The 12,423-nt window shown below is 35.6% G+C and overlaps 1 protein-coding gene across 6 annotated transcripts in view; it reads right to left on the bottom strand.

The window, feature by feature from the left end:
- The window catches only part of TCF12 (transcription factor 12), a 452,598-nt gene that overhangs the window by 25,202 nt on the left and 414,973 nt on the right, over positions 1-12,423 (bottom strand). For 3 of the 6 annotated variants that reach the window (XM_006894508.1, XM_006894507.1, XM_006894509.1), the window contains exons 14-16: positions 11,370-11,443; positions 10,308-10,379; positions 9,334-9,540 (exon numbers count right to left, since the gene is read on the bottom strand). In XM_006894508.1, coding sequence (XP_006894570.1) covers positions 9,334-9,540; positions 10,308-10,379; positions 11,370-11,443 — 353 coding nt within the window. The remainder of the gene's footprint in view (positions 1-9,333; positions 9,541-10,307; positions 10,380-11,369; positions 11,444-12,423) is intronic. The other 3 variants (XM_006894511.1, XM_006894510.1, XM_006894512.1) reach the window with 1 other exon arrangement.

Below are 12,423 nucleotides of genomic sequence, written 5' to 3' on the forward strand. Positions count from 1 at the left end.
GGCACAGGACAGAGCGGAGTTTAGGGCTGTTGTACATAGGGTCGCTATGAGTCACAGGCGACTCGACGGCACATAACAACAACAACAACAACAATGTATAAAAAAAGAAGTCCATATATAAGTCTGTTGCTGCGTGCTGTCCAGTTTGAACTGACTCATTGCTGACCCTCCAGCAGGTTTTCAGAGGCTGTAAATAGCATGGGAGAAGAATGCCCATGTTCTCCTGTGGAACATCTGGGAGGGTCAAACCTTGTGCCTCTGGGCTGGCAGTGTAATTCTTTACCACTAAGCCACAACGCACTGGAGGGTCAGCTACAAGTCAGTTCCAAAGGTACACAGAAACAAGATGCTACCAGAGCCTCCTATATATGCTGCTGTTGAGTACTGCTGAGTTGGAACCAACTCACACCTGACTTTCCAGCAGGTTTTCAGATGCAGCAAACTGCATAGGAGGTGACTGCTCATCTTTCACCTGTGGAGCAGTTGATGTGTTTGAATTACATACCTTTGCGTTGGCAGTCGAATTCCTTACCTCTACACTACCATAGCTCAAATTCCAAGTAGTAATAATATTTAAATTTTGGCATGTGCCTCCCTCCAAAGTACACAGTGTGTTGTTTTTACATCTTCTAATACCGCCCCACCCCAATAACATAATAAAACAAGTGGTCAAAGTAGTAAGAAAATGTTGAAATAATTTAAAACAGAAGGTCTGCACTGCCAGGTAACAACAATGCTATATATATATATATATTTTTTTTTTTTTATTCTGAGCTTTAATAAAACTGTCACAAGAAAAAGTTAACTGGAAATGGAAATGTAAAACATTAAAACATTACAAAGCATATACCTATTGCAGTATTTTTTTTTCTATTGCAGTATTTTAAAAGACTGATCATAGATGAAGCTTTTTATTAGAACAGTAGCAGATGTGTCAATGAGAAGATTAAGCCTTTAATTGAATAGGTTTGTTGCCTGGAGTTATGTATGAGAACCACTGTTTTTCAATAAGTCCTTCAATCCTAGTAAACCACTGATCTCAACTCCCTCTTGAGTAATTAATATAGTTTTTATCTTTCATGCCTCAGTATGGATTTAAACCTAAAAATATACAGTCCTATACAAGTTTATTCTTCAATTTCCTGCAGAAGCACAAAAGGAACCAAATAAAAATTTTAGGAAATGAAAGGTTATGTTGAAGTGGATGTAATTAAAATACGTTGGGCCTTCTAACTTGTAGGGGAATATTTGTGCTCTCTATCCTTATTCTTTATTTTTAAGAACACCTTAAAACCCCTAAAACTTCATATATTCCATAGATACTTTTCTATCATTTTTGAAGATTATTTAGGTCACTATTCCTTGGATAATGAAGCATTAATTAGACTTTCTTTCTATACTACATACTTGGTCATATATCAAAATAATAAAATCTTAAAACTCAGACGGGACCACAGAAACTGTGGCTCATTCCCATTTCCCTGACTGCCTCTGAAACATTCCATAAACCTTTAGATAGCCTTGTAAAAAAAAACCAGCAAAAAAATGTAAATGCAACAAAGGTAAGTATCAATCAAGAAATGGACTGAAAAAAATTGTACTCAAAGCACAACAGGTTTTTAAAAGGTTTCCTGAAATTTAGTTTCAAGGGCATCATGGTCTTATTTATTCTTAGCACATGAAGGTGCTTTTTTGCTATGAATTACCTGATGTTCTGACAGGAAGGTCAGTTTAAAAATCCATTAAAAAATAGCTAGGGTGTAAACAAATATATAGCTGCAAAGTCTTTGGGAACTTAAAAAGCCTAGGCTTACAGTGAAGAGAAAATGTCATTAGAGCAGTTTTGACCTGGTGAGGAAATTGTTGCTGTCTAGAGTAAAAGCTGAGATTTCTCTGTATTTGTGTTCACAATGTGGGTTTGAAACCGGAAGTATTTCCATAATCTTTGGTAATATGTGCTATTTCTATGCTTACCTACAGTAACATGTAACTTAAGAAAAAATAGCTTTTAAAATTTAGATAATATATTAACTACACATTGGCACAAATGAAATTAATTTTATAGCTGCTTTGTAAGACACTACCACTGAAATGAATATTCTCTCATTTAAGTGATGATGTGCTGAATTCTGATTTCTTTATTTCATTACTATAAATCTTGATTTCCTGCAGCTCAACTCATAAAAATGTTATCTTTATCACCTCTTCTGATGAAAAGCTTGGTAGACAGGATCATTATCTAAATGATAAATCTTAGAGACTTGCCTTTCCCTTAAGAAACATCAGAAAGAATGGTAAGTTTATTTTAAAACATAATTGCTAGCAAATATTTTTGTTAACCTACATTATTAGATTCCAATTTATTTTTCTTTTAAAAATTGGCATACTGAAAATGTAAGCTTTTAAAAAATGGTCTCAGACTAACAGAAAAAGCTTTAAGTCTGGAGGTCTTCATTTTAATGAAGTTAGCAGGAATTTTTTCTTTGTAACTTGATTCCCCTAGCAAATGGCCCTCATATATTTTCTGGAGAATTTGACTTTCACAGTTCTTATAGTTCTCTTTAACCCTTGTTCACCCTGGCTCCCACATTCTCCCTTTAATCTCCAGCTCCACATTCAAATGGCTCTGTCCACACACACAACAGGTGTATAAACAGTTCTTTGTCTGACTCCAAGGCTTTTGGGGCCAGCCAGCTAGAACCCTGTTTTAATTGTTCATCTCGTTAGCATACAGCTGACAGGCTGCTGCTATTGGGGGAGTTACAGGGAAGGCAAACTCCTCCGCCTGTTATGCTCTAAATTTCAATTATTATGAAGAGCTTTATTTCAGAATAAAAGGCTCATCCCATTAAATGACATCATCCTATATTCTGAATCTTCACAATCTTCCTATGGCCATACTTTTGTATAAACACTCAACGAGGGAGCTGTTTTCATTTAATTTGACCAGTAGCTTTAGTGCCCACAATGGAAAAATGTTAAATCTAATTAGTTGATGAATAAGAGGTCTTGAGAGTTAAGGGACAGACTGTAAAGTACTCAGTATGAATTCCTCTCTGGTTCTGAATTCTATTTTAACAATTTGTTCTACTCTCTGAATACTAATGATTTAATCAATATTAATCTATAGAACTGATTAAAGAATCTTTACATACTATTGCAAGGTATTCTGTGTTATCTAAAGAGTTGTTCTATGTCTGAAATGTAATAGTATCTCATTTGTTATAATTCCTTTTAAACAAGATTTCCATAAAAGTATAGGCAGTTTTCCAAACATAAATATTTTGCCATTTTGAGAAGCAAAATTATCTTTATGTTCTGTTGAAACTATATATACAATTTCTGCAGCATACCAAGATGACCTCTACTGTCAAAATTAAGTAGTCTAATTATAAGGCAAAAAAGATTCCAAATGTATTCTGGCACGTGATAATAGTGTTGAAATGGTTTTGACTAAAATATTACCCTATTTGCCCTGTTAGCCTTTAACTGTAAATCTCTCAGAACTAAGAAAAACATGGTCTGACTGCTTTAGGATTTACAAAATACATGATTTATGTTTTTGAAACATTGCATGAAGTAGTTTTAAATTTTATAATTTAAGTTTGTTTATTATTCTACTCTCATACAAGAACATTATATCTTCAAACACAGATTAAACAGCAAAAACCACAAGCAATTAAAAAAAAAAACAATGTCTGAATTAAATTTCCCTGGTTCTTATAATAATGAAACCAAAAGAATTCAAAGAAGTAATGTTATCCTGTATCATAATAAGAAACTTAAAGATTTGCATCAAGCTTTCATTAACACAGATTATAATCTCATTTAGGCTTGAAGTTGAAATCACTGTCTGCTTGAGATAGAACCAGCATTTTGTGTGGAGGGGAAAAAAGCACTAACACACACACAAAACATGAACAAAACAAAAGATCTTGTTGGGTCTGTAATTTAGACATAACAGCTGTAAGATGCTGTGATATACAATACTTTTTGCATTCGTGAGGTCTCTTCACAATGTCTAAATGAAATGAATGATTTCCTTTCGGCCAAAAGTTTATTACATAAATAAAAGGAAGCAAATCCTAAGCTCAAGTAAGAATTTTTAAGAAAAAAATTTTAACATTTTTTTGATCCTCTCTACATGTGGTTACTCTCGGACCATGTAATAAAGGCCTGTTTGTTTCTCGGGGTGAAAAAAAAATCTACTGCAGAAATTGTAAGAAATGCAGTAGGTTAGACTTACACATGGCACTGGGGTGTTCAAATTTATAGTACAAATTCTAAAGAAAAAAAAATCTTAAAATTAATATATTCTTTACAAGTACAGAAAAAATATAAATACTAAAAGTGAGAAATCAAGTAAACAAAAGTTTTAACACTATTAAAAATATGGTAAATATAAAAATTATGCTTAGGGTGACTATACTAATTATGTATTAAAAACTAGTAGGGATTACTAACTTCCTATTATTGTTTTCTGATATAACAATCTTTCAGGTTATTTTTGTGTCTATTAGGTAACTACAATATGTCAGAAGCCTTCTGTAAGAAATGTGAAATGTAAATGTGTAAATTTTTTTTAAAAGTAAAAAGCAAGTCTTTTGTTAGGGACTCCTATTGACATATTATTTTAATCAGGTGGTAGCTTTTATTTGGCATGAATTAGAAAAAGCAATGTAAAACATGACCATTATTTGAACTGTAAGACAGATCTGCAAAGTAAGACTCTCAGTTGTGGATGATCATACTGATATAGTTCTACAACTAAAATCACTATACCAAGTTTCAATAACAAAAGCAATTTTGTTAACTGTTTTAGTTACGATGTCCATGCAGAACTTCAACCAATCACAAGAATTTTTGATAGTGTCCAGAGGGACATGATGCTTGGAAGGGTGGAGGGACGGAGAGAGAGAGAGATCATCGATGAGACAGATTTGATAGTGACTAGGGTAATGAGGGTAGGTACGCCAGAGATAGAAAGTTGGCACAGGATAGAGCAGGTTTCAGGGCTGTTGTACATAAGGTCGCTATGAACCACATATAGCAACAACAATACATGTTAATGCAAAGAGGAAGCACGTAATAAAAGCTTCTGGGTGGGCGGTGGGGGAAGAAAAAAATTATTTCACAATGTATAACATAGTCATAGCTGGAGGCAAGAAGGGACAATGAAAGCAGGTGATTAACCCTTAAAGGTGATTGGAAACAACTATAGCATTGTTGTTGTTGTTGTTGTTATGTGCCATTGAGTCGTTTGCGACTCATAGTAACCCTATGCACAACAGCCCTAAACCCTGCTCTATCCTGTGCCAATTGCACTGACTCTGACAGACCCACCCTGATTACCCCAGTCACCGAGTCAATCCATCTCAGAGGGTCCTCCCCTCCTGTGCTGTCCCCTCCACCCTCCCAAGCATGATGTCCCTCTCCAAGGACCTGTCCCTCCTTACAACATGTCCAAAGTATGTCAGACTATAGAATTAGGTCCCCTAAACCACACACCCTCCAAGAATATGAAGAGTTGATTCTGAGCATATAAAGCAAGCTGCAAAGCTCAAGACTCCTGGAGATGACAGAAGTCTTCAGATATGATGGGTAAGAACCACCAAGATAAGTGTTACTTAACAGCATGCCATAGATTATCTGGGACAGGCTCTGGCAGACTTGTGACCTTTATTTCATTCCATTTTTTACTCTTTTTGCTGAAGCTGTGAACTGTAGAATCAAAGCAAATAATTCATCACTGAAGAACAAGAGAGGAATGCTGACTGACTTAAAGGTGTATTTTGACAGCTGACAGCTTTATACTTCAAGAGTTCAACTCCACCTACTAGTGTTTGTGCCTGGATAGGGTAGAGAGTGCTAATGATGTCTGTGCCCTGTAAGAAGAGTTTCACCAGCTTGGTGTCCTCTAAGGTGGTTAGAAAAGGTGAAGACATTACGAGGCAAGTGGAACAACAGACTGATCTTAGTTGCTGAGGCACTGATGCTGTTGTTCAGATTAAGGTTGTTACCTCAGCTTTCAGAAGACTCCTTCTGTTAGAACATTTTGACATTTTTCTTTTTTAAAAAAAGAGTATTTCTGGCAGTCCTTTTATTGACATTCTGAAATAGGCAAACCATGCCTAGAGAATAGGAAGCACTGGTAGCCTAGTGGGTAGGGAGTTGTGCTGCCAACCCAAAAGTAAGTGGTTTGAAATCCACTAGCTGTTCCATGGGTTAGATAGCACAATCTCTTCCCATGCAATATACATCTTCTGAAAATCCACTTAGAAGGTTAGATATGAGTAGGCTCTGATTTGACAATGAACAACAACAACTTTTTTAATTGGAGAACATGGATAACGGATGATTAATCTGTTTATCTGCTATTTAAAGGGTGGGGAGTAGAAGCCAACCATAAATGGCTAGGATGAAAGGTGTAGCAACTTATCAGTCATTGAAAACTGTTTGGAGTATGGTTCTATTTTAACATATTTAAGGTCAATCATGAAGTTGACTTGATGGAATTTTTTTTTAAAACTTTCTCAATTAAAAATTTTAGGACAGATAATAATAATGAAACAATTTCACCTTCTATAAAACTCACTGACTTCCAAGTTAGAATCAACTCACAGCTGACCCTCTGCTGGGTTTCCAGGGGTGTAAACTATACAGGAGGAGACTTTCTCCCATGGAACAGCTAGTGGATTTGAACCACCAGGAAGGCGAATCTTTTAAATTAGCAGTGTAACTCCCAATGGACTTTAATACCACCTCCACAAGTCCTCTTAGTAAATATGAGGCTTCCACATGGGCAACTGATATTTGAGGGAGGAGGAATCTTTCTTCCTACTGAAACATCTCTTATGTTGCTAAAGACAGTTTCTTAAAGACGAAAGTTTAATTCTATAGTCAGTCAACATTTAATTGGGCAAAGAACTAAAGAATAAGAATTGCAAATACTGCAACTGAGACTAGTTAAGAATTTTAGTATACTTATATCCAAGTCATTATTTTAAAGAAGGATCACTTGTTGTTATGTGCTGTCGAGTTGCCTGCGACTCACAGCAACCGTATGTACAACAGCTCTAAACTCTGCCCTATCCTGTGCCAATCTCATCAACTCTGACACACCCACCCCCATAACTCCAGTCACTGACTCAATCCATCTCATCAAGGGTTCTCCTCTCCTACGCTGTCCCTTCACCTTCCCTCTCCAAGGACTGGTCCCTCTTTGCAACATGACCAAAGTATGTCAGATGAAGCTTCAGAATCCTTGCCTCCAAGGAGCAGTCCCTCTCCAGGATAAACCTGTTTGTTTTCCTAGGAGTCCAATACTCTTCTCAAATACCACAGCTCAAAGGCATCAATTCTCCTTCTACCATCCTAGTCATTGTCCAGCTCTCTGATGCATAGCAAGTGACTGCAAAGATCATGGCATGTATCAGGAGCACCTGAGTCTTCAGACTGACACCCTTGAACTTCAGTGCTTTAGAGAGGTCTCTAACCACAGACTTTCCCATCACAATAAGTCTTTTAATTTCCTGGCTGCGGGTGCCAAGAGTGTCGACTGTGGAGCCAAGCAAAGCAAAATCACAACAACAACAACAACATTTCCAAGTCATTATTTTAAAGTTATGTGACATAACTTGCTATCCTTTTAGGGATCCCTAGTGGTACAAAGCTGTGCTGCAATCCCAGACATGCAGTTTGAATCCACCAGCTGCTCTGTAGGAGGATGAACAATCTCTTCCCATCTTATGAACGGCTTCTGAAAACCCACTGGAGAGTCAGCTGTGGGTTGGTTCCAACTTGATAGTACCCAACAACAAATTTTCCATCTATATTTGGAACAAATGCCATCTTTTGAGTCTTATCATACTAAGAAATGACTGTTTTTATGATTATTAAATGAGAATAAACCACTCTATTTCTGTATACTTTATGAACTGAAAGTTTTCACATTAGATTATAAATAAAAACAAGACTAATTAAAAAGATTCTGCATTTCAGTATTTTTTTCTGACCTATTCTGTAAAAACAAAACAAAACAAAACAAACAACAAAACCCCACTCATGGTTGTAAGATATATAAGCATCTAATGCCAGCCACACTGCTGGAAGCACTGTTCCAGGGGACCTGGAAGCCTTGTCTGATTGCTTACTTCAGTGGCTCCAAAATGAATATAAATGGCTGTATGCCACGTGAATATGAAAATCTGGAACCAATTCTACTTTACACAACACATGCCGTTAGCATTTGGACACCTTATTATTTGGATGATAGGTGAGTTTTGGTCTTCATTATACGGATTACAGCTAGGAAGGTGTTTTGTAGAAAGTTTTTCACAGTTTGTGATGAATCTTAAAAATTATGCCATAAACATGCAAACACATGGTATGAGTTAAATAGTAGGTTCAAAAGGAGCGTCATTCCTTTAGAAGATAATCGGGACCAAACAAATAAAACACACACACACAGACATACACACATTATAAAAACACAACCCCACAAAACAAACCCCAATGCACAATAGACAACATGGATTTTTTTAAAAAAATATGCACTGCTGTAGAAGTCTCTTTTCCCCTCTAAAGAATGATCATGATTTTAAAAAGATTAACTGAATTATTTTATGCTTTTTGGAGATTAATCTAAAGCGGCTTCCTTTTACTGTTACTTAAATTACAGCTGTCTTTAAACCTGCCCCCACCCACATTTTTTCCTTCAGTTAGGAATACAGTTTAAATTTGGACTTGTACAAATTAGAATTTCACATTCCTTCTTTTGTTGAAGGTTGGCTCCATATTACAATAAACAGCTTTTCTAGATCAGTAATCTTGAATTTCAGTTTTGCTTTACTACTTTTGCAATTGAGACTTCCTACACACAAATTCAAGGCAAAGGAAAAAAAAGTTCTGCCAATTATTACACATCTGGAAAAAATTCAAGTATAAACTAAAATAATTTCTGCATAAAGTTTCTACTTTTTACATGTGATCATAACAAGATTTTATGGGCTAATACTGAGCCAATGAGCTAGATCAAGATATTGAAGAAAAGTCTCTGAAGCAACTTTTTAACTTTTTGAATTATCAAAAAAAGGGGACCCTCCCTTTCTCCAAAGTTCATAAATCTGACAAGATAGGCACACAAGCAAGTTACCTATTGTCTATTTTCAGATAATCATGATAATTTGACAAAATTAGTAAAAAGAGCACACAGGTGCTTGATTTGCAATTACATACTACCTTGGAGTTATAATAACCATGATGAGCATTTAGAAAAAGAGGCCTTCGGTGTTATTTTTTTTTAAAGAAAGGAATAAAAAAGTACTGCTTTACCATTGAAGCAGATCGACTGCTTGAAACAAGGGTTGATCCTCCATAGTTTGAATTGAGGCTTCCAATTGGTGCATTATGGGATGGTCCCAATAAACTGTGTATGTCACTGTGACCAGCAGGCAAACTGGTAGAAGGTCCCACAGCATGGTTCCGCAGCACATGGATGGCATCATCCAGTCTGTCTAAGCGATCTTCCATTCGAGATTGCTGCATAGATTGGAAAACAAAAACCAACAAAAAACCAACCATGGAGTTCTGAGAGTTCCCTGCTGATGTCTGTTAGATTCATTAAGCTGCTATGTTTCTATCTTGGGATACATGGACGGTAGTTAAGTGAAAAGCATCAGCAAGTGGCTTCAAAAACAACTAACTGTACTACAAGCCAACAACAACAACAACAACAAACTGTAGACTAAACTAAATGAACCTTCAGAAACAAAGCACCACTTCTGGAGATGAATGCACCAATTTATTAAGAGGGTATTCCTTTTAGCTTCTATGAAAGATGAAGGCTGTAACTAATAATCAATTATAGTTGATTAGAAAGGATAACCTATTAGTACTGATCATTTGGTTGGGAGAATTTGGGGGATCTTAAAATCCATCATCATGTTTAAGTTGCAATTTTGTTTTAATAAGGCAGATACATCTTAAATTGTGAACATATTCAAATACACTCTATGAAAGAACTAAGGAAACGACACTATCTAGGAATACAAACATGCCCCATATCCATACACATTAGAATTTTAAAAATTAAAAGCACATGCCAGTAGAGCTCTTTCAAAAAGCATCACTCTCAACAACATAAAAGAACAAAAGTCTATTCTTACATGCTGCTACAAAAATGGAAATGGTCAATCGTTTGATTTTTAAAGGCTTTGAAGTCCGTACAGCTTGAGAATTTAAAATGGATAATGAGAAGTATAATTAATTGAAACACACAAAAAGGCACCATCTAAAAGAAATAGTACCTCACAGACATCCTTTAAGAAGGACATTGCATCTTGCAAATGCTCGTGAAGTTGCTGCTCAACTCGATTTTTCTGGCAAAGTCAAGACAGAACAGGAGGCAAAGCACAGGTTAAGATTAACTCCAAAAGAGATGAGGAAATAGCTGATGTGCACGTCAGCATCAAATGTTAGTAAGTTAACGTAGAGACCTGCGAGATCTACTTGCATTAAGTTATGAGAAGGCTGGGACTTGGCAGCAAAGTTACAAGGTTAGCATCTAAACAGCACACATATCTTATATTTGTTTACAAAATATGTGAGAAGAAACTTTCCTTTAATTTTAAATGTTGTGTTAGTCATAGAAAAAGATCTTTTTCTTTTGCACCTGGAAATACTGAATAATAAGCATGGTTTAGCATTCCACTGAATTCTTTTTAGTTTTAAAAGTAAATATAATTTGTATTAAAATTGTAAGCATTGTAAGCTAACATTCTACCACAAATACTTCACAGTATCGAGGAGAGGCTCATTTATTCCATTGTTCTATTGTTTGTAAAAGGTTTTTACTTATACAATCTTCACAATATATTCTTTAGTACTGAAAAATAACATTCTATGACAAAAATAAATGATAACTTTAAAATATTAAAGGAAATACAGTAAACAATACAGAGTATCAATACATGAGAAAGAGAAAACCACAGTAATTTTGAATTAAGTAAGTCTCTTGCTTTTTTTAGATCTTTTAAAAAATTTTCTCTTCTATACATTAGACAGGAAAATACAGAGAAAGCCCATTCTAGATTTTTTCAAAGAAACAGAAATCCCATGACACAATTTTAATACCAGCTGTCTTGAGACTAGAAGCCTGATGTATCAGAGAACAGATGGCAAAAGGCACACCCAATGTGTGCTGTATTGTTCAACTAAACCAGGCCATTTGTTAGCAAAGAATCCATGTGTAATGCTATCCTACTGTTTCTTCATTGTTACCCAAGATTTGCTGAATTAAAAAAAAAAAAAAGAAAAGAACTCCAAGCTAACAGAGAAAAGCTACCTGTATGTTTTTGAGAGGTTCTTACCAGGGAGTGGAGTGAGTTTTCATAGCTTGGAGATGAAGGCGCTTGACCTCCTGGTCTGGGCCACTGACTGGTACCTGTTAAAACAAAACCCAAAAGCCCTCACACATCTGGGATAACACAATGAGCTTATGATATGCTAAAGGAAAAAGGTATTCAAAAGAATTGGAAATAACTTCTGTGAAAATTTTTGTTCAGTCTTCAGCATATTATTTGGCTATTTATAAGCCCAACATAACTTAAAAACAAGTTTTCGTCATTTTTACAATACTTCAAGGAGTTGAGAAAATGGAGGCGGAATATCAGTTTCTGTATTTTTCAGACATTGTTCATATGCATGCATCTCGAGAAAATACTCATAATGTACATAATTTGTATTGCTTCTTGTGCTCATGATTTTACAAAGTATTAAAGAATGCTATTCATGATTACATAAAAAGTCATCATGTATGGAAAAGTGGATAGTGAGCGAAAGACCTTCAAATAGACAGACTGACACAGTATTGCTACAGTGGGCTCAAGCATTGAGGAAACTGTGAGGATGTTGAGGGCAGAACCAGGTTCAGTTCATAATGTTGCTGAGTTGTGGTCAACTCAATGGCACCTAATAATAACAAAAACTACAACTTATTCATGTGATTCTGCACATCCTAATTTGCTTAGCCTTCATTATCTCATTATTGAACACTTTGCTTTCAGAATTGTTGGCTTCTTGTGGGTTTTCCCCTTCCTTTTTGGGAATATCTCAAAGATTATTAATATTTCTGAATTAAAGTGGATATTCATACTTATAACCTCTAAGTCAAAGTGCTTCATGAAGTATTCATATTAACTTACACTGACGTTAGCAATGCGAAGAGATACCAATTTTAATATTTTCCAAAATAATTTATTGTTATTTTGAATACTATGATCATATGTTGTTTGTTGTTGTTATGTGCCGTCGAGTAGTTTTCGACTCATAGTGACCCTATGCACAACAGCCCTAAACCCTGCTCTATCCTGCACCAACCGCACTGCCTCTGACACACCCATCCCAATTACCCCAGTCACCGAA

Source organism: Elephantulus edwardii, unplaced genomic scaffold (genome assembly GCF_000299155.1).
Source record: "Elephantulus edwardii isolate Elephantulus edwardi_28Jun2011 unplaced genomic scaffold, EleEdw1.0 scaffold00145, whole genome shotgun sequence".
Taxonomy (NCBI): Eukaryota; Metazoa; Chordata; class Mammalia; order Macroscelidea; family Macroscelididae; genus Elephantulus; species Elephantulus edwardii.